Source organism: Buteo buteo, chromosome 1 (assembly GCF_964188355.1).
Source record: "Buteo buteo chromosome 1, bButBut1.hap1.1, whole genome shotgun sequence".
In the NCBI taxonomy this organism is placed as follows: Eukaryota; Metazoa; Chordata; class Aves; order Accipitriformes; family Accipitridae; genus Buteo; species Buteo buteo.
Window position 1 is genome coordinate 12265612 of NC_134171.1, and position 22986 is coordinate 12288597.

At 41.2% G+C, this 22986-nt stretch overlaps 2 protein-coding genes across 9 annotated transcripts in view; both read left to right on the top strand.

Moving 5' to 3' along the window:
* The window catches only part of ABLIM2 (actin binding LIM protein family member 2), a 141857-nt gene extending 133667 nt beyond the window's left edge, over window positions 1-8190 (top strand). For all 7 annotated transcript variants that reach the window (XM_075022531.1, XM_075022542.1, XM_075022549.1 and 4 more), the window contains one exon: window positions 6434-8190. In XM_075022531.1, the coding sequence (XP_074878632.1) occupies window positions 6434-6547 (114 nt within the window). In that variant the 3' untranslated portion in view covers window positions 6548-8190. The remainder of the gene's footprint in view (window positions 1-6433) is intronic.
* A 10610-nt stretch (window positions 8191-18800) lies between these two features.
* AFAP1 (actin filament associated protein 1) overlaps window positions 18801-22986 on the top strand; it is a 120400-nt gene continuing 116214 nt past the window's right edge. The window contains exon 1 of one of the 2 annotated variants that reach the window (XM_075022578.1): window positions 18801-18924. The gene's annotated coding sequence lies outside the window, so the exon portion shown is untranslated. The remainder of the gene's footprint in view (window positions 18925-22986) is intronic. The other variant, XM_075022573.1, reaches the window with a different exon arrangement.

The window sequence follows — 22986 nt, forward strand, 5'->3', positions numbered from 1 at the left end:
CTCATCTAGCGTAACCGCAGTTGTAGCACCTACTCCCTCATCCCCTCATCAATGGAGCTGCTCCAGTTATCTTTTGATACCTTTTCAAGTTCATTAGGTAGCAACTTGTGCCATTTCTTGACTTTCCCTTCCTTATCGCATAATTACTTAATAGTTTGAAATATTTATTGAGCACGAAGCTTAATTACTCCGTAGATGAGCATAACATTCAATACTCTCTTGGGAACGTGGCACATGGCTAATTACAGCTTTGTAATTAGCCATGCAGTAGGCTTAGAAGAAACCTCTGAAAAGCCTGCTGAGCCCCAGCAGTGCAACAGAAAGAAGGGTGAAGAGTGCAAACCTTGTGAAAGCAAAGCGAGGATTTGAAATGCAATAGATAAAAAAGAAGTTTTTCCAGAAAATTATGGTTGGGCATCTGAAAGTAATATTTGGGCTAACTTTGAGAGGCATAGGAGATGGGAATGGAAGGGAAGGGGAGAGGAGAAAAGCTGGAGAAGGGAGGAGGCTATTATTGTTCCAAATCTTGAGATACCTCTAACTTCCTAAATCTTAATACAGGAAAAGACTTGGGTCCCACCAGCAAAGCCTCTGCACTACCCTGAAGAGCTAAGATTTGGTTATTTACATGAATGCTGGCTTACCTGTAAATCCCTGTTTAGTTTGAGTATTTTGCATTTTGAAAACTCTGGAAAAGATCCTGTAGCTTTTACTTCTGGGTTTTGTGTATCAGAGGTTGGAACTGTTACAAGGACTCTGAACAAAAATGAATTGAAGTGGACAACTATTTAAAATTACACTCTATAAAATAGAGTGCACGGTAGTGCTTCAGCGAGAGACTAGCTGAAATATTCACTATGGATTCAAGCAAAGGCAATGTAATGCTCAGCTGTCACTTCCTATGAACATAACAAAAAGCAAAAGAGAAACAAACCTGAGGTTTTAAATGACCTCTAGGAATTAGGTCTTTGATTTTTCTAGTCTTCAACTCATCACCTCCTGCCATCCACTGTGTTAGTTCATTGGTTCAATATTGACTCAAGAGGAAGTATGATATTCTCTGAATTTCCTACATCAGCAGGTTTTCACATGAGGACTCCCATCCAATTACTGACACAGAATAAACATGCTTGTGCAGCATGACCTGGTCGCAGCTTACTGCAGTATGGCTGAAGCTTAATTGCAATTTTCCCTTCCTGTGACTTATTCACACTAATGGCATGTTCCCAAGTATTATTTTTGAAGAACTCCGAATTTCATTAAAAGCACAATTATTCTCAGGGAAAAGAAATCTCATTGAATTAAATAAATATTATAATTCTACTCAGAATGATTAGTGGCTTTTTAGCAGGCCACAGAAAAGTAGAGACAAGCCTCATTAATTTACAGGGAAAAGCATCACTTCTTTCTGAGATAATACCGTGGAACAAGGATTTGAATGTGCAATTAATTATTTTTGTTCTGAGAGACTCAAAAATGAGCGCGTATCTGTACTGCTCGTTTTGATGATCAAGTTTCACAGAGCACGAGGATTTTCCATTAGAGTGGTTGGATTGCAGTAGAGAGGTTTAGCTCAGCCCTTGCTTAGTTCTGTGTATCTTAATAAGAAACATTTTCATTTTAATTCTTCCGTCGTGCATTTGCATGTTTTAGGGAGAGCTAGCTGCATAATTACAGCAGGGTGTGGTGACCCTTCATACACAGTGCTGTGCCCTTTAGGTGACATCCAGGTGAGGAATTACAGCAGCAACGTTCAGTTCCCAAGCTGCAGGCCACCTTCGGGCTTCCCAAAGTGGCATCCCAAGGTTGTGATCCCATATCTCTAATCCAAAATGCTGTCAGTGCAGGTGAGAGATTGTGCTTCTGGAGACATGACTCTCCTCTTCCATACAAAGCCACTGCTGTGACCCACGGACGCGCGTGGGGGATCCTCAGCGCTTTACTGAACTTGAGTCTCACTCTCTTTTTCTGATTTCCCATGCAAGCTGACACAAAATGCTATCCAGAACAAAAGATTGAGCACTACTGACTTTACAAGCCTCAGATTAATAATTTTATCAAAACAATATGAGGCAGTAGTCCTTTCTAGGGTGGCAATTTTACACTTAAATATATCCAAAATGCTGATGTTCTCATGCTGCAAGCTCCAGTGTAGCAGCCTTTTTAGTGAAGAACCATCTTTAAACTGCTTACCTTATCTTTTAGCAAGGTTTTCAGGTAGTAGCATGTTAACATCATTATGCAGGTTCCAAACTGAGCTCACTTAAATACGGTCAGTTCTGCGTGTGGGCAGAAGGGGACCTTAATCTGGTCCTCTGTACTCTCTTTGGTGTCTGCAGCGTACCCAGCTTTGCTGTTGATGCAGAGCAGAGAAGTAGACTGTGTTAAGCTGCCTGAATATGGCCAAATTGTCACAAAGGGAATTAAGAATCGGTTACTAGCACACTGTAAAACACCCAGACTTCCTATGTAAACAAGGCCAACCCTAGTAAAAAAAAGGAATCAATGTTATTTTTACTAATAAGTTTGGCCATTCCTTTAACAGCCCAATGATGAACTATTAACATAGCTGGATATTTTAAGCTGATCCAATCCTAAAAAAAAAAAGAAACCATGTTCTTGGCCTTGTAAAGCATAGCTGTGCATACACATCTTCTCTCATACCTCAAAATGAATATCCGCCCTATTCCCTATGCATAATTTTCAATTTCCCTTCTTTGTTTGACTAATGAGACAAGGTAACGCTTCATTTAAGACAAACTAATATTCAAATAGCTGAGAAGAAAGATAAATCAATCTAAGACTTCTTAGTGGTGCATTTTCTCTGCCTTTGGGAAGAGCCCTAGGTCTTAAAGCTGTAAGGTTTAGGAAAGTCCCAACAATAGTGCAGACAAAATTTAACATTGCACATACAAAGTATGATCATAAACTTCCCACACTGGCCTATTCCCATGGTGTTTAGACCCTTCAAATACTTGTAGACATTTACCATATTTTCCCTTAGTCATCATTTGGCTAAGCTTATACATACTTAGGCCTTTTAGTCTTTCCTCATAAATCAAACTCTGCAACCCATGATTACTTTTGTTACTTTTATCTGAAGCTTTGCCAGTTTGATGACATCTTTCTGGGATCAAAGTTTATTCCAAAATTTGCAGACAGAACTGTGATCACTGATGCTTCTAGGGTCAGTCCCAAAGCTAGAGCCCTTGATGCCAAAGAAAGGGATGGTGAAAGTTTCTGAGAGGCAGGGAAAACAGTGGGAATTATGCTACACTGGGCACAGACTGGTGTCCTCAGAGAGGGTTCAGACCAAAGGGAAAGTGTTCCCTTCTAGAGTTAATTTTGCTTGTGGATAATGCATTGATGGAGTAAGAAACTTTACTAATATTGCAGGCTGGTTGTTAGTCCTTGAGATGCGGGACAGTATGTGGAGGAGAATTAAAAGCAAAGAAACTGCCTAGTGGAATGGGAGGTGGAAATAAGTGAGCTCGTCCTTTCCCCATCTCCATCTCTGCTACTGCATCCCTGGGCTGGAAACTCTCAGCTGTTTTTGGACCAGGCAGCACCAACTGAGAACTTCTGCGAGGAAAAAAAATGGTGCTGGTGTAAAACAAAACTTCAGTATGATTAGAAAATGAGTGTATGCGAGGAATGAAGGTGATGTCATCTGGATACAAGCAGAGGAGCAGAGCGCACATCCAATTCATACAGGCTTGGATAGATGCACGCGGACTGAAAGCTCGCTAAGCCTGAGGGCAAAGCAAAATGATAAACGGCAAAGTACAGCCTTGGAGAGGAAAGGGGAAATTGCAGAGCTTTTGCTGAGATTGGTGGCAAGCTTCCTTGGAAGGTGAATGTGTAGCGAGTATTTGGCACCCTGCAGAAAAGGCCTGCGGCCTGACGTAGGGCTTGCTGGGTCTCCCTCCATTGACCTTCGGTATTGAAACAGATTTGATGAGACCACAGCAATTTCTAGGAAGACATGGTGTAATTTACCTCTAGAAAAAAAAATGGTGAAAACATTCCTTTTAAAGTTTTACATTTCCTATGGTTTGGATGATTGGCAAAGTGGATTTACCTGCAGGGTATGGGCTTTCTGATTTTCTCTTTGAGGATGAACTACAGTTTGTCACTGCTTTCTCCTGAGTGAGGGGATAAGTCCAGTCTCATCCACAATCTGGAAAGTAAGATAAAACAAAACATGATACACTTTGCTCATCCATACTTCTTTCTCAATCCCACAACTTATAGACATGTCCCATGCTGTGAGAAATTGCTGAAGTTAAGCTTGCTCACATTTGTCTGCTGGATTACCAGGCAAATATTAAAAAAAAATCAATGCAGTGAGAAGTTACTTTTTCTTTCCAAACCCAGTAGAATTAAATTCTGTCAGTGAGAGATTGTTTCTAAAATATATTGTCAGATGTTGCTCATTTCCATGCGAAACAGGATCTCCTTTGCCAAATATGCATGCCGTGTTTGTTCCATGCTATGCGTAGCGCTTATGGTGGGTTCCTATCATTGGTCAAATGAAAAATGAAGGCTCAGTTCCAAACTCTTAGTCACTGTTCTGAATATGTGGAATCTCAAGGGAAAAAAAAAAACCAAGGCTGTCCTTTTTTAAGAAACCACAAGGGCCCATGATGACCATTCAAGGTAATTAAATGTAGTGATTTCTTACAAACAATTTCATTAGTTTTCCTTGAGTAATTTACATTACAAAAATAAACTCATTGTTAATAAGTGGGAAAAAAATTTTGCTTTCAAATTTGTCCAAAAAAATAGCTTTGTGAAGTAGGGCTGCGTCCATCCTGGTCAGGTAAACCGTTGTGGGATTACCAGGGCATGTTAGCATGCTCTGTGCAACAATTTTGGCTAATAGAAGCAAGCGCTCCTCCGGACGATGCTGGGAGCTGATTCAGGCGATAGACAACCTTGGGCTATTTGAATGACTGGTAAAAACATAGTCGAAAGGACCCAGTGGCTCCCCTTCCCCTGGGCAGTGCTGTGTCCCCCTGCCTTCAGCATCTTGCACTCAGTGTTTGCTGGTAGCGGTATACACATTGGTGAGGACTGTATCTCCTTTAAAATTACTCTCCTGGCTGGCTTGCCAGCATGCGTCTTGAGAGTGAGTAATGTAGACTAGATGGTGGTTTTGAGCCTCCTCCAAACAATGAGGACATTGAACTCGGATTTCTCGCCTCCTGGGAAGTCCTGCAACCAGGAGGCAGTGCGATGAAAGGAAAGGGCCGATATCCTTCCTTTGAAATAACACAGTTGTCTCATGTGTGATGAGCCCGATTCTGCTGTGTGAGGCATGTCCAAGCGTTTCTTGTGCTAAGCAGCTTCAGGGGACCTAATTTTTGGATGCAGGTGGTGCTCCAGCAGGTGCCGAGGTGCTCAGGCTGGGGCTGCCCGGGTGCCTGGAAGGAGAGCTGCGTCTGCGGAGCTTCGAGTCAAAAGCTCGGTTGGGGAAGAGAGGGTTAGATTGCAGGGCTGGTCCCAGGTTTCAGGGAAGTCTATGTGGAAGAGGAGAGTCCATGTTTAAAAATTGCAATTTGTAATTCTCATGGCACTGAATCTGACCCTTTTGGACGGTGTGTGCTTAACAGATGAGAAACAGAGAGCCATAACTGATACCACGGAAATGCTTGAGCAAGAGTTAGTCCACAATTATCAGAAGAATTTTATATGATATTATTTTCTAATTCACATATTTATCTTTTCTGCCTTTTCTCTGTGTATACTAATAATTGTTAGGCAATTGTTATCCTACCTCTTTCCAATTCTTTATGTTGGTATTCTCCCCTTTTCTCTCTTTTTATTTTTTTTAATATTGAATCATGAAAACATCAAATAGAAGCATAGTTCTTGGCATTTTAAAAAAAAAAACACTTTATCCAACTTGGACTTCTGATAGGAGTTTATCCCCATGGATAAGCGCATTTTGGATTTAAGAATTTAGCAATATGCTCTCTCCTTTGTTACAAGGCTGCTATTAATGGACCAGTGTGGTGTCCACTGCTCTCATTAAAGATAAAGGCAAAAGAAATCCAACTCAGAAATTACATTGTTATCAATCTCTTTAAAGTTCTGGAATAGCTTAAATTTGTCTCAGCATGCTCTGTCATCAAGCACCGTGTATAAACACTTCTTTTTCCCAAAACCCATAACTTCTGCTCAATTGGAACTATATTGAAAAGGTTACTTTTTTTTTTTCCCAGAAGTCACTACTGCCATCAATAATTTCATTTCCCAGCTACTCTGAGCTCCTTTGGTTTTGATGCAGTCTTTTCCAGAACCAATTTGGGAATTTAAATGCAAATCCTAATGCATTATTTTGCGGTGTGTTTTAAAATTTAGGAAGGGCAGAAATCTTCCTGTATGCACAGACGAGCTTAATGGTACTTTTTGTGTTTTCATTTTCAAGAGGCATTTGTCCCCTGAAGAGTTCCAGGAAGTCTTCAAAATGAGCATTGAGGAATTTGATCGTCTGGCACTTTGGAAGCGAAATGACCTGAAGAAAAAGGCCCTGCTTTTCTAGCCCCTCCCGGATAAAATATGTGCTTAATCAAAACAAAAATAGTCTTGCCAGAACTATCACATGCACTTGCTGTTGAACCATTGTCCAGCTTCATTGTGTTAGTATGTGTCAGGGGAAACGGGACAGATTAGATGGCAATGCGTTGGAATACAGAGAATTTGCTAATCTTGCATGACCAGCTGGTTTTGTCAGTAACTCCTGGTCCTACCCAGTTTACGACGTGCAAAAAATCTAGCTTTAAATTTATTGTTGCTTGCAGTTATTGCTTGATGCAAACGGAAATTCTGAAGGGAAGAGAAAAAAGTGTAGCTGTGACAAAGGAAATGCATCCAACATTTTGTTCTATTAAGTTTTACAACACAATTTTTACAAAATCAAGTAAGTAATGAAGATAAAATTCTCCAAGGGGGGATCACATGCTATTAAAAATACGGTAAAAGCCAAAGAAAAGCATGTTCACAAGCAATTATTGCAATTGTTTATGTGTGGTACTTTTTAAAAATGAAAGCAAAAATATGGAAGCACCTTAATTCTACTTCTTATATTTAGACACAGCCTACTCTCTAAAAGGTCATATTTGTCTAGAAGGTAACTAGCTATCTTTAATTACAACACAAGAGTTTTTATTTTATTAAGAATATATTGTGACATAAAACAGTTATAATGACTAAAATGTATACAGACCTACTTAAAAATTTAGTCCCATTCATCAGGAAAACTGAAGCCTTATACAAAACTGGTTTAAGAGTGTATTGTGCCAGTTAACCGTGTTTTCCTACTAGTTTGGGGTGTTTGGAGAACTTTTTTTTTACATTTCATGCTGAAAAAAATACCATGTAATCTTAATTATATGTAGATGGATATATCTATCTATAAAAGAATTATTTTCATTAATATGTGTCCTAAGTAAAGACATTCTTACTTTTTCCACTTTCTGGCTTTACATGATAAGCCATGAGAATGGTGATGGCAATTGGTAGGTGTGGAAATGGAACAGTTCAGCATAAAATGTAACAAAAAAAGCTTGGTGTGCTCTATCAATAATACATCCAATTATAATCAAGTATATAAAACCCTCATGCATTACTATTTGCATGTTTCTGTACAAATCAATTCAAAAAAAACAAACCTATGTGATACTGGTGCAGTACCTTGAAACTATCTTAAATAACAAGCAAAGCTAACAAAATCTAAGTGTTTGATATGAGCGTTAGACCTTAATTATCTCTTCCAGCTGAAAGACTGTATTAAATTTAATAATTTCATATGGTCAGAAGTATGGTTGCTGACAAAGAATGTTCTAAAGTGAGTTGCTAGTTTTGTGTGATACAAAAGAGCGTTACAAAAAGTACATTTTTCAGCCATGTGTCAGTATTCTCCATTTTTACTGCCTTGAATGTTTGTATTCACTTCCTACTTCACTATGTATTTTTGCATTTCCTTAAAGTAACTGGTTAATATATGCACTACAACACACTATTTCAACTGACCCAGCATTGGAAAAATCATAGCATTGAACATGCCTTCTTCCAACTAACTTTCAGAATCCATGCTGTTGGAAATAAATATTTTCTCATGACCTAAATGTTTTGTCTGATGATACAAATGTTTAAAAAATTCATTAAAACGAAGACATAACTGAATGACTTTGCTAATGTGTGTATAATTTTTAGATTGTACTGCTGCTCTGGATAGGGTCTTCCCATGATAATAGTGTAAATAGTATGTAATTTGCATTAGATTTGCTCACCGAGGAGATCAAGCGTACCTCTGAATGTCAAGTTACTGTAAAGTTGGTCATGATTTAAACAATCCATCCAGCAACTGTCACATCTCACCAAGCAGAAGTTGCTTCACTGGTGATGTTCAGTGTACAGACCATTAGCCAGTCTTAACTGAGAGCTCCTGATCACCTGTAGGCTGCATCCATAATGCTCTTCAACCTCAGAATAGCTTACATCTTGCCTACATGTGAAAACTGGCAGCGCACTGAAATGGGCCATTCCGAAACATGATCAGGAACATCCATTGGTACTATGAAAATCTAAATCCAGGAGAACAACTGGCTGGAGAATGATGATGGATAAGTTTGACGTTGGTGAAGACCACTCTTCTCATCTATACCTTCCTGGGACATCAGATTGATTACAGGCATCTTCTCAGTAAGTCAAAAAATTGCAGGTCAATCAAAGAAATCTATATACCAGTGCAGATCAGGTTCAGTGTGGATCTTCATAAATACTTTGAAAATTGCTTAACCACAGCAGCTATTGTACCGGTGTAGGATTCAACCTATGCTATAAGGAACATGTGCATTACTGAGCAAAGCATGTGATCAACAGCTCCATGCTGCTGTACTGTATTATGTTCCATTTTATGGTCAGTGAAGAGAAAAAATCACATCCTAATGCTCAAAACTAGTTATATGAATTGCACCTCTCATATTTCTGTCCACTGAATATAAAGAAAGCCAATCCAACTGCAGAAGTACACATTGTAAGCTATCTAATCTTAGATGAAATTAATTCTATGCCTGCAGTCTGTCAGTGAAAATAGTAAACCAGATTTTACCACGTTGGTGGAATACCAGTCTTGCGACCATTGGCAGTTCCTAGACCATGTTACCAAATCACTTCCAAGCCATTAGGGCGGCACTTTGAATTGCACAGATCTCACAAAACGCCTTAAGACAGTAATTCTTTGTGTTCATTATACTATTCACCAAAAAAGGCACATATTCGATGCCAAACACGCAAAAATGTTTTAGAAGACAGTCAGTTTATCAACTTACGTTCCTACTACCAGCCAAAACCAAAAAGGAATTTTGGCTTCCATACACAAAACCTTTGCTGACGTTAGATGAACAAGTACTCTTGTGTGTCCTTCTTACTTCATTTTGCTGAAGGTTTGAAATGGTCTGTAGATGTCTGTTCTGTGCCAAGGTAGCATAACTCAATAAGCTGCTCTGTTTTTCAGATGATACATGTCGGTGTATCACTCTATATTTAAAGCATCTACTGTCATGTAGTGTAGTGACCTATTTAGTTATGCTTTCTAGCCTAACTAAATTCTCATTTACAGTATGATACTGTATGCTGGGTTTGGCACCAGCCAAATATATCAGTGTAAAAGGGCCATGAAGTGAGTAGCGTTGTAATTCATTTCGCTGCTAAGTTTTCTGTACGCCACCTAAACTCTATAAACCAGAACATGGTATACCAGAGAATACAACATTTCTGTTTCTAAAAGTTACCATATTTTGCCCATTTAAAAACTGCAAATTGGAATTTTAGTCATGTAGTTTTCTTTCAGGAACTTAGAGTGTCTTGTTAAATGTGAATAGACTAACATGTGCATAATCAATACTCTGGTTTATGTCTAGAGTTCCATATGCTAATCTTAAATTGCATTATGAAATGGAAAATACATTTCAGAGTAATGAGATAAATCTTTGCCAGAATATTCCATCTGATAGTGCAGTCCAGCCTTGGCACTAACAAACTGAGAGTCTCGACAAATCATCGGCTGTTTTTTAGATAATGTTCTTTAGAGTTATTAAGATACTGTTCCGTAGTCTTGTTTTCAAGGAAATGCTGTCTTTCAGCATTTTGCTAAGTATGGATATGGCTATGCAGCTCAAAAGGGTCAGTATAGCTCTTGATGGAACCTATTTTGATACGTGTACAAGAAGCAAGGGAATTCTGTCAAGAGATTTCATTTTCAGACTTGGGTCTGAAGTGTATGTCTCAGCTGTTCATGACAGCCCTGATGTATGACCTAATTCTCACCTCATGTATTTTAAAGAAGGCATGTCTTAAACACAGCAATGAAAGAGCCAACTTCTTTCATCATCATAGTCCTTGAGACAAAGAAACACATGGATTTTTGTGGTTGCTGAGGAATATCTGACCAACAATTCCAGATAGGAAACCAGGCGTGCCAGATTACCATTATAGCTGTCTGAGAAGGCTGGACATTTTTGTCTGACCTTCTTCTATTTCTTTTCCTTGTGGTTCGGGGGAGAGCTCTGAAAACTGGAATTGCAGAAACAAGAAAATACATAGTCGTGAGAAGCTACCTGGAATGTCATAACCCTCTGAGACAAGGCTAGTTTTACATGAACAAAAAAGATATAGTTCAGACCAAGAGAGATGCCTTGTCTTACATTGCTCATTTTGATGAGGAGCCATCTATTTGACATTTCCCAAGCATGACCAAGCCAGACCATTAATTTTATTAGCCTCTTCACAGACCTGCAGGAAAATGCTGTTCTGCTATTTGCAGGTAAGCTACGTGACATCCCAGGCACTGTCATCCGTATGGCCCATGGGCTTCAGAGTGTCCTTATATTCTCCTGGCCCTTTGACTTGTGTGTGAGGAGAAGTGTCATGTTCTTCCAAGCTTCCTAAGATCTAGACTGACCCTTGACCAATCTGATTACTTGATTGGTCACAGGCATGGCTCCCATTTTTCAGGTATCTTGAGTATCTGAAAAAAAAAAAGACGACTGGTTTTAATATCACAATGATGGACTGCAACCCTCTTGTACATGTAAAATTATACTGGAGGCTTCCATTTCTTCATATCCAGGCTGCCTCTGAGGTATGGCCAAATCCTCACAGGCTCTTGGGAGGTGCCGGCTCAGGCTTTTTGAGTCTTGCTATCCCTTCTTTCTCACTTTTTCTGTTTTGTGAAAAGCCATGTTAGAAAAGGTGGTACTCAGTAAGAATGCATGCCTTTGAAATGTGATCTCAGTATACTTCTCTGGTAATGAAGCAAACTTGGGTTACTGCGGCTGGTTGTTATTCCCTCCTCACAACCACCGTCACTGTGAGTTACAGCTAAGAGAAGTGAGTAGTTTTGTGTTTTTCTCAGTGCTCTTACTTTCATGATTCAGCATGTTTTCTTCCCACCACTTGGTGTTTGATGTCTTGACTACTATGCATGCAGGTATTTGTAAATAGGTAGGTTCCACTTTTTTTTTTTTAAGTGGTTGAACAAATCTGTGCAGCACTCAAGCAGTTGGGACTGGCCAGTAGTCCTTCTGTGCCAGACTGCCCAACAGCAGCAGCTCCAGGGTGATCAGTAGGAAACCAAAACCAGACAAAAGCAGTGTGTCCCACATATCCAAATGTATAACGATTCAAGGCTTTGAGGAAGATGTTTACTGTCTCAGCTGTGATGTGTTTACCATTTGTTAGAAGAAGCCTGGATATCCTTGATTTCTCTTTCTGCATCTTGTTACATTGGTGTCCTTAATGATTTGCTGTTGACCTGTTTTCTCCACTTGCTGTGGTGCACTCCTTTATTACATCCTCTAACTCATCTCTCCATTAAAAATTGCAATGTTTTCAATTTCTTCAGAGATTAAAACCTTTCTTTGCCCTTGATAATTCTTCTGCAAGCTCCTCTCAGCCCATTGTACCTTGTATTCAGGAGGTGGTCTGACAGAATGAAGTCGTTAAGGTATTTGCTTTATTAACGATGTTATGTGAGATGTTGTAACATCTTTTTTTACGGGGGAAGAAGAAAGGTAAGAATGACTTTGACATTTTTTACTACAAACATACATTACATTAGCCTTGCTTAAGCTAGTCTCACTATTGCCAGTTGTTGGGTTTTTTCCCACCCTGACCAGACATGCTTCTGAACTCTGACATAAGGGTCATTATAATTTTTTACACTACTATCTATAATTTTTTTCTATTACCTGATAATTAAATAGGTACCATGATTGACAGCAAATTAAACAATTGAGGTTTTAATGGTCTGTCTGAATTTTCTTATTCTCTGGCCTGTAATAATTCAGTTGGGGAACCAGGTTAATACTCTTCATGTCACTTGACAATTTTGCTAGTCAGACTTAAAAAATCTCTCAAGTTAAGGATGTGGAGTATAGACACTTGGGGCTCCCCAGTTTTTGCCAGTTTTATACTAGGCATTTTTCGTCTCCCAGCCAGTTTTTGATAGATGGAAGTGCCTGCAGGACTTTATGAGTCACCGTATAAGCATCAAATTGTTCAAATTGCATTTTTTTCCTTAATCCTTTTTTCAGTGTAATAACTGGTTATTTTTATAGTGCAATAAAAATAACATAATCACCAAAGGCTACTGAAATACTTTATTCCATTTTAAATGGCACAGAAGAGAATATAAATACAGAATAGAAGCTGCAATGTATCTTTTGGGGTTGGGTTTTTTTTTTGAGTAGGGACTAAAATTAAAGGGTTCTACAGAAGAATGTTCTCCTGTTGTCATCGGTGGGAGGACTCTGCTGCTGTAGGTTATTATGAAGTGCTGAATTTCAAGGCAGACACCTTCCTCCAGGACGTATAAATGTTTTTGAAAATATTCTATAAAAATATAAATATCACTATGTGCTTTCACATTTCCTTTACCTTTGTACCTCTGACATAGTCTTACATATAAATTAGCATACTTTGGGCCTTCTACACTCATGAGATGACTAAAATTAGTATTTCTATACTAATATCAGTTTGGCAACACTGCTATTATTCTGAAATTAGAAATATTTCTGAAAATTTTCTTGAACCCTATCTTGCTTACTAAAAAATGGTGAAACATCTACTGTAAGAAATTCAGTAAGAAATAGAGAGGCCTAATACTTGCAAAACAAATCTTACAAAGATACTTACTCTGCATCATCAGACCTTCATTTCCAAACACTGTACAGAAGGTGAGCATTAAAGTAGCAGGTGCCCAACCATAAATAAGGTCTTTTTCTTTCAAAATCCTTCTGATGCATTGGCTTAAATGGAAAAATTGGAAAGGGGTTTTGGAGCAGAAGAAGTACAGCTGTGTTACTTGTGAAAGTATCATTAAAAGCAAACCTGGCCAAGCTTTCTTGAAGGAATAAGAAAATTACTTGTGTAAAAAAGAGACGTTGTATCACAGTGAGTCAACTCAAGAGTAAATAAGGTGTAAATAAGGAGTAACTTAAATTAGCTTTTCCAGTGCTTACAAAAGTGTTCTTCTTTAGGAGAAAGTGTGAAATAATGGTATCATAAAACAACACAGTGGGTTTATCTGAATAGTTGAGATTTTCAACAGAATTACACAGGCATTATTTTGACAGATGATAAGTTTAAGAACTGGCTGTTCCCTGATCTTGATGATAAAGGAGAAGGAAGGTATAGAGTTTCATAACTTGTTGAACAATGCAGGGGGGACAGAGGCAGGGAAGGGCTGAGATTCCATTTTTGACCCAATCTTGCTTGAATTCAAAGAAAGCAGGGGCAAGGAGGCGAGATTTAGAGGAAATCCCCCAGTGTGTTCAAGCTTAATATAAAAATGAAAATAATGAGACTTGGATTTTTATTTTTTTTAAAAAAGTTTGTACTACCCAAAGGTAGAGCTACTTCTCAGTGATGCTGAGGGTTTAATATGAAACTAATAAAAGGATGTTAACATAGCATTTTGAAAATGTCAGGTGCTAAATGCTAAGCCCACTGAAATCACTGGCAATCTTACCTGCACAAGACCGTAAAGGTCAGGTTATATAGAATTTCTTCTAAAATGGAAATCAGAAGGAGGGATTGTTTGTTTGTGTTTAGCTCAAACAGAAGAATATGAATGGGAAGTAATCATTTTTAGCTACATTAAGATTCTATAAAGTATATATTATTCTTTTGTATGTATTCCCTCCTTTGCCCTGATTCAAAATCAATTTGTAGTAGAATGAAGAAGCTAATTTAAGTTATTTTACATCTCTGTGAAGAGAAGATAGTTGTAAATAGTTTTGTTTTACAGGAGAAGGCCTATCTGTGTAGAAAGTAAGGAGAGACACATGCATTATATAAAAGCTGCATAATCCCGCCTCTTGAAGTTTGTATGATGCACACTTTTTCAAATTTGGTTTCTGCAGAAAGGTGAATGGCATTTCTATAAAAGTAAGTTTTACCTGTAGAAGCAGCCCTCTGGGACATATGTATACTCAGCACTGTGAGATTCCTGAAACAAATTTTAAAAGTATATGCAAAATATAATATTTGTTTTCCACAGTGAACGTGGAAAGTACACGGGACCCAGGAAAATATGACTTGTTAAAGAGATCCTTCAAAAAGATACTATTTAAAAAAAAAATCAGAAAGATGCTGAGAGAGTATTAATAACAATAGATTCTGCGGTAACAGGATCACAGTATATGATAAAAAAGGAAAAAAAAAAAACTTTATCAAGAGCTTTCTGCTTTGGGTAAAAGACATGTATTCCTAGTTTGTAAATGCCTCAAGCGTCTGAGACAGCTGTAGAAACACTGATGTTTTCTTTACAGAAGAATCACAGTTTCAAGGTAACAGGAGATTTTTGTTCTAAAAAGCCATAACTTGCCTTCTGGTTTTGAAATCCTGCCATCATTATGTTTTACTGAAGAGAGTGGCAATTACTGTAATGTCACTCCATCTCTTGACAGCCCAGATTGCGCGGTATTTTTGCCGGCTTTCCACTGTTCCCTGAGCCCGTCCGTTCTCCCGTGCCAGCTGGATGCAAGGGCAGGAGGTCGGAGGCGGCGGGATGCGGCCGCGGCACGGCTCGCTCCGGCCACCCCTCATCTCCCGGCCCGACACGCCGGTGTCTTCTGCATGGGGCAGCGGCTGGGCTCTACGTGAAGTCAATGTTGTACCAACTGTAGGTTTTTTATGTCCACTCAAACAACAAAAATCCCTCAACCAACCTCCCCCCCCAAAAAAAAAACCCACCCCAAAGAGGCAGATTGTTTTGACAGCCTTTCTGGTACCAAATGACAAGAACGTACAGGCTCTTTCCTACAGCTATGATTTCACTATAAGACACTGAAAAACCCCCTCGTATTCTTGTAGAGACGTCTTGAAAGGTCTTACTGAAAGTACTGTGCAGACTTTCAGGGGATACCAGTCGTCACTTACATCATCCAATAGCTTTTCTTATACTTGTTTTCTCACCAGGATGTTGCTGAGGTTATGGGGCCTCTTAAACTACTGAGTTGTCCGCTTATGGACTCAGTCCAAGGCAGATTTGAAGTGGAATGGAGTGTCTCTTTAAAAACTGACCCACACTTTTAGATGCTTCAAGTACTGTTTTCCTGCCTTTTTACATTATTTAAGTGAGCCAAATCCAAATTGCTTGGAGTTCTGTACAAGACATAAATCACAACAAATGGTTGGAGATTTTTTTCTCATGCCTGTGTTTCTCAGATTTCATTCAATGTTGATTTTCCAAGGGAAAAAAAATAATATCATAAAACATGCATAATAACTCTTCTAAGCACATCCTAAAGATAATAAATATGGCCTGTCATTGTCATGACTTTTCTCCTTAAACACACTAGGGATTATCTGATGGTAAAAGTCCCAATCTTGTAAACAACTATATTTGGATACCTTACTGCTGGGACTACTTGATTATTTTCCTTTTCTTTGCTCTGATTATTTGCTTTTATGTGATAACCAGTGCTGAGAAGATTACAGGAAGATAAGGGCATCCCTATGACTAAGCTTCATCACGTCATGCCTAAAGCTTGTGAAGACTATTTCTACAGTAATGACGTTACCCTCCATAGAGCAGAAGTGTATTGTGAATTATTGAGAACAAAGAGTATTTGGAACATTGCATGGGTGTTTGGTCTTAAAGCTAGAAGGTGTTTTTTCAAGCATGGAGGATGCGTGTTTCACATAAGGAGATTTATACGAATTTGCCTTCTACTACTTTGTTAGAAGATGATTAGTTTAAGAAGTTTATTGGGTGCAAAGTATGATGTACAGTTACTGTGAACCACAGATTTCCTATTAATGACATGACTTCAGTTTCCATGCAAGAAACTCCATAGTAATCAATTGATTTATTTTGATGATACTGTGTTTGAGGTGAGTTATATGCTGTTCCTTTTAATTCTATAAAATAGAATTTGTATTTAAATAGTGTCATTAGACACTCATGGGAAAGAAATTCACTGAATCACTAAGGTCTATTCTGCAGCTGAATTAGCTTATGGAATGCATATGGCCAAACTCAGAATTGGGAGCGGGGGGGGGGGGAATGCCATTTAAAAACGCATCATTGTGGAAACTAAGAATTCAAATAAGAAAAAAGCTCTTTTGAGCCCTTCAGCTTTAGAGAGAGTTTGTCTTCAAGAGGAACTGTTTGTGCTGTCTGATATTTGTCTCTGTGATAGATGGCCCATTCTTTAATCCGTATGGAGTTACCACCAGCAGACAAGAAGTCCTTACCAATCTCTCCAACAGCCTAAGGATAAACCCCCTGTTATCTCACTTTCTCATCTGGCATAGGGCATAAAGTGCTTATTTTCTTGTCGGTCTTGTGATGACTATTTCTCATCTTTGTTTCTTTGCTGATCAGCTTCCTAACAACTTCAGGACATTTCTGTAGAAGAAATACTCTGCAGTTTTGCCAGAACCAAGCACCCTGCTTACAGACTGCAGAGGTGCCACACAATGTCTTAGGGCAAGTGGAGGCTATACACTGAAGTGTTACTTAATGTAATGTGTGCATTAAAATTTATCAAACCAGTGGCAGTAAAGCCACGAAATCCTGGAAGTGCTCACTGCAAGCATACAAATCAGTGGTACTATGCACGGATTCACTGCATGCGCCAGAGCAGCCAAGGGCTGTGCTTTTACAGCAAGCTTTTGGATTGCTCTCTCTGGCGATCCTGTTTTACAGGTCATGATACAAATCAAGTAGCTCTAAGACAGCAATAGCTGAAAGCAATTGAACTGTGGAGAAGTGGAACTACGGTTTAATTTTTCAAGGCCGACTAAGCCCTTTAATATTGCCAGAAAAATCACTACTTCTAAGTACTCCAAACCCCACTCCTGCCAGCTCTCGACAAGCGGAATGAAAAAAGGCAGGTAGGAGCAGGCTGCTGCTGTCTGAAGAGCTCATCCAGTAGGCAAGTCCTTCCCTGCCCATACCCAAAGGCATACAAGAAAGAGAACAGTTGAAAGTGAGATTTTGGGCTAAACAATTTTTCCTGACGAGGTTGGGGTGTGAATTCAGCACTCCTGGTTTAGGCTACAGGGATCCCATGCATATCCTAGCTGGCCATGCAGTGTAAATGCTGAATAAATAGAATTTTCCCTGGTTGAACCTGTTACTTTGGGTATCACTGTATTGGAATGACTGAGGATGATGAAACGGGACAGAAGATCCCATTAAACTTGGCCAGATCAAACCAACTTTTATTGACCAAAATTAAAGATGCTTAATGAGTTGTATACTCTTAAAATGCACAACAGAAGCTACAAGCTTGTACAGAATGATGAACTTGCACGTAGAATGCTCCACAAGTACTTCTCACAAAAGACCATTTGTACATCCAGCTGTTAGAGATGAAGTAAACGAAAAGGTGCTGTAACACCCAGCTGGACTAAAGATGAAGAAAAATTGTTGCCTTAACTAATGTTCTTCCTTTAGTAACATTCCTCTGTGACCTCAGTTTTACAATTTCTTTCTGGACAGAGAAGAAAATAAATGTGTGAGCCTATTTTTTAGGCAAAAAGTTGGAACATCTTTACCCACCTTGTCCATATGGAAGTTTGCACTGGTTCGCCCTGCAATTTTGTTAAACACTGAAAGGTGCTTTAAGCTCTTGGAGGGAATTTTTAATCAGTACAAACTGTAATAAACATCGACTGTCTCACCTTGCACTCTTGATTTGCATCTGGCTTGTATCAAGCTAAGCGAAGATGACAGAGCCCCGTTTTAAACCCGGGTTGGGTCCGTGCGTGGCTTTACACCATTTTAACAAACGGGCTTAAATTGGGACTCCAGACAAGCGGCACCATGCTCGGGGTGCTCCAGTTCCACGCTTTGGGTTATCCCCCCCCCAGAGCCGAACGCCAGACTGACAGCGTCTCCTGGCCATAAATTCGGGAAGGGGGTGGGCTGCGCTGAAGCGCCACTTCACGATTTTGCCCAATTTCACCATTTACTGGGGGGGGGAAGGGGGAAATCCTGCATCCACCAAGGCCCCCCTGCTCGGGAGCAGGCAGCCCCCGTCGGAACTGCCAGCATCTGCCTCGCAACGTGTCGGAAAAAGGGGAGGGGGGGGCACTTCGGCTCACCTGCCCGTGGGGAAGCCGCCCCCCCCACCCGTGGGCTGCCGCACCCCGCACGCCCCCCCTACCCCACCCCCCCCGCCTTTGTTCCGCTGGCTCCGCCTCCCCCCTGTCCCCTCCCCGCGGGGCGGGGCCGGGCGGGCGCCCCGCCCTCCCCGCCCCGTCCCCGCCCCTGGCGCGGTGCGGCGCGGTGCTGGGCTGCGCTCCGCGGCGCTGAGCTCCGCGGCCGGAGCTGCGCCCGCCCCCGCTGCTGCGCGGAGCCCCGCTTTGTGCCGGCAGCCGAGGCAGGACACGGCCGGAAAGGTAGGAGGGTTGCCGCGGTCCCCGGCTCGCTCCCGGCAGCATCTCTCTGCCGAGCTCGGAGGGAGGGAGAGGAGGAAAAAAGAGGGAGGGGAAGGGCTGGATTCGGAAAGGGGCTTTTTTCTGCCGCCCCGGGCGAGGAAGGCCGTGGGCTGGCTGGGAAAAAAAAAAAAAAAAAAAAGCCTGAAAAATAAAAAAAAGTCTCTCTCGTTTTCTTGGCCGGGAGAAGCACATGGAAAAAGCGGCGAGGGAGCCCGAGCATCAGGCGGCGGCTGCCGCCCCCCTCGGCTCCCCGCCGGGCCCCGGCATCGCTGCGGGACGCGGCCCGCGGCCGGGCTTCGGACGAGCCCAAAACCCGGCCGAGACCCCGCGGAATGAAAGCCGCCGGTTGCCACCCCCGAGCTCGCATCCCTTCCCGGGGAGAGGCACCAAGCCTGGGCAGCCGCGCCGCTGCTTTGTACGGCCGAGAGTTTCGCGATTTTCTGCCTTTCGGGGTGGGAAGAGGTGGTCTCTCTCCAGACCTTGCCATTTGAACCCGTTTCATCATAGCCGAGAGATTGCATCATGTTACAGTCCTGGATTCAGTAAGGGCAAAGGCGAAAAGAACCATCCTTCCAGATCTATCCCATTGGCTTCCCCGTCCGACCCCCTCCTTTTTATTTCCTGTTTAACAGAGAGGTTAAAACTAAAAAGCAGCCTGCGATTGGTAGGCGGCGGTTCGGTTCACGGCGACGTATTTTGATTTCTTCCACTGAGGGTTTTTTGGAAACTCGGTTTTAACTTTGTCGGCTCTAGGCGCGTATGTGTCTTGTGTGGGGAGGGTAGGGGAAACTTGCCAAAGATTTAGCCGGTAGGAAAATAATAGGTGGCAAAAGAGCAAGAGGAACGGCCAAAAGCAGACGTCGCTTTATAAACTCCGAGCTCTGGAGTTGCAGGAGGTGAATGGATTCAGGCAGGCATCCCTCGGAAACCGAGGCGTTCACCTGCCCAGAAAGGCAGTGCAGTTGAATGGACGCACACTTCTGAAAGGCGAGACAAGACAGATGTTGGGAACAGAGAAGTATTGAGCTAATCTCCCCTCTGCATCCTATAGGACCAGTTTGATGCCAACACTTGGTGTGTCCTTGCCTGTTGTACTTATCGTACCTTTTGCCGTGACTGAGCTTTTCAGCTGAGATCTGACTATAAAATAATACATCTCAAAGCCAGAGAGATCTAATTAAATATTGTACTGCAGTCCAGGGCTTCCTAAGCCGACAGATTCTGCTGTTCTTTGTGCAGTTCTTTGTTTTGTTCCACGGGGGAAAAAATGTCACAGCACGGCTTGGGTTGGCTCTCGGACTATGTTCCGTAACTCAGATCTTGCCCTCGCAGGTGCTCTGTCGCTCTTTGCTCCGAGTGTTACAGGGCCACTTTGTGCTTTCAGGAAAATAGCAGTATTATGAAGTTCTTTCTCTTTGCTTCTCCGGGAAGGGTCGGTGCAGGGGGACAAGGGAACAGCTTGGCAGCCAGATGGATCCATCCATCAGCGCTCTCCTATATGGGCACATGGTGCCCTTCAGTCATCCCTTATGCCTCCTGGTGGTTTCTATAGGAAGAGCTGCACAATTACTCTCTCCTTTCGAACAATCCATTTTTCCATTTGGAACTGGGGTGGAAGAGGAGCAAATCCTGCATTAAAGCCCGAGGGAGAGCAGTCCTGTCTTTCTGGGGCTATAGGGCATCAGATGGGTTTAAGAAGAATTTGAAATGGCTTCTGAAAAGAAGCATCCACAGTTTCCTTTGTGTGTCTGGATACCCGGCGATCACAGTGACAAGCCTGCGTGCAGAACAATGAGCAGATATTCACTGCCTTTGGTCATATGTGGCACTGTTTGGTGTTTCCTGGGAAGTATGTCAGCAAAATTCAAAGTGCTATGTGGTGTTCCTGGGTCTCGGGTGGATTTTTAGATGAAGGGATTTGGAAGATCTGTGGGGTTGAAATTGCAGTGTTTCTTGAAGCAGTGGCAACAAAGAGGGGTAAAATGCAAAGACACATTAATAGGTCAGCCACTCACACTATTTTAAAAATCTTACAATCTTAGTGGAAAGGTTTTTCATTTTCATCTCCTGAACCTCCCAAAATTGAAGGGATATTGTCAGACACATAAGAAAAAAAAAAATAAAATTGAAATCTCAGTGGGGGCAGGCTGTATTTGGTACACATATGACTAATTGTCCTATTCGTTTCAGTGGTGCAAAGAGAACCTGCTGTAAGGTCAGATCAGGAATTGTCTTGCCCTGCTGCTCGCTGCAGACTTCCTTGAGACATTGCCCCAGGACAAAGAGCCAGTGGTTCAGGGCTGGTTTATGCAATCTGGAGTCAGCCGATTTGATTTCCGTCCATTTTCACAAGTTTCGTATCTGATACATCAGTCAATGGGACTGTGGTGTCCTGGAGCTTGCCTGGTTAAGTGCATTGTTCAAAGCTGTGCTCTTTGTTTTGCGAGGAGGGGGCGAGGAGGAGGAATGGACGTGCTTTATATTCATTTGCAAGAGATCTCTTGCTGAAGTGAGAGGGTGGGATGCAAGGTCTTACGCTTCCCAACTCCCGTACAGTTTAGTTCACTCTATGTTATTATGGTTTTAGTCACACTAAAGCCTACTCTGTCAACTTTTAAAAAAATTTATGCATCCCTTCCAGTTAGGCAATTCAGCTTGTTTTAGATGTGAATCACACCTAGCTACTGGTATGACCCTGAATTTCCTCTGATTCATCAGTTTATTGACAAATACAGTGTTTCATCTGGCACAGGAACTGTCTGTCTGGGCTGAGCAGGTGAGTGTGTTACACTCTCAGTGGATACTATTCCAGGTTAATATACCCTAATATAAAATGTTCTGAGGCTCCCAGTTGACCTCTAATAGTAAACCCCAAGAAAAATAATAGAAAAATGGAAGTCAACCAAAGGAATACAGAGCTACTGTGAACTCTGGACCAGGGCTGAAAAAGCTAAGTCTTGAATGTACTCCTTTTCTACATCTATTAAGGTTATCTGTTGAAATTTAGGAGCAGTTAGCTTTTCTACTATGAAGCATCCTAAGCTGGACTTACAGCAAATTTAAGTTTTTGATATCATACCAGATGTCTTTTGGGGCAGTGTCTGTATAAAGCAATACTGAGAATAGTCTGTCAACACTATGAGCAGGTAGGAAGACACGTAGCTGCAATTGCACAGAGGTGACTGAGTGCAGTGTGCAGGGGTGACACCGGCGTGACTGTCGGACGGCACCTACCCATGTATACGTGAAGGTCTTGTATTTGTATTGCATATGCAACAGCACTCTAGTAAAATACTATGTATAGATTAAATTGCTCTCACTCCCTGATTAAAAGTTAACTCTTGACTCTCCAGGTCATGAAACACGTGCTGAAGCTAGTAATGCTAACGAATAGAATCTCAGGAACATAATTGGGGTTTGTGGAAAGGGGGATATCTCATAGCGGATAACAAATGAACCTGTTGGGACATAAGCCCTAATTTCCAGAGATACGGTAAGAAATGAAATGCTGAATAGCAGAAAAATAGAGTTGTCTGCCGTCCATTACCCCTCAGCCACCTTAACAGAAAGTTGGTCATGACACACGGTGCGTAGTAAGTAAGGTTTGACTGCTCAAGGTGCTGAGCACCCTTAACACACAGCAATGTCCGCGTGAGCTGGTGGTGATCGCTTCTCTTAGAGTAGCCCTGGGGAGAATACACTAGGCTGTGAAAAGGATGAATCAATATCTGTTGTATATTTTACCAGTGTCCATCAAGACATCTAGGAAAGAAACTCTTAAAAGAAGAAGGTTTTTTTATAGGTTTGATTTTGTATAGATACTGCTCTTCACATGTAGTGTATCTTAAAAGTTGATGATGTATGTTTGGCAGTAAAATAAGCAAAACTGCATAGGACTGTCTTCTTTAAATCTCTTTCCTAAACTGAAAAAGAAATAAACATTTTAAAAAAACCAGTTCATTATTCCTTTCATGGTGACATAGTGGTGGGATTTTTTTGACTGTCTGGGGGATTTCTGCTGCC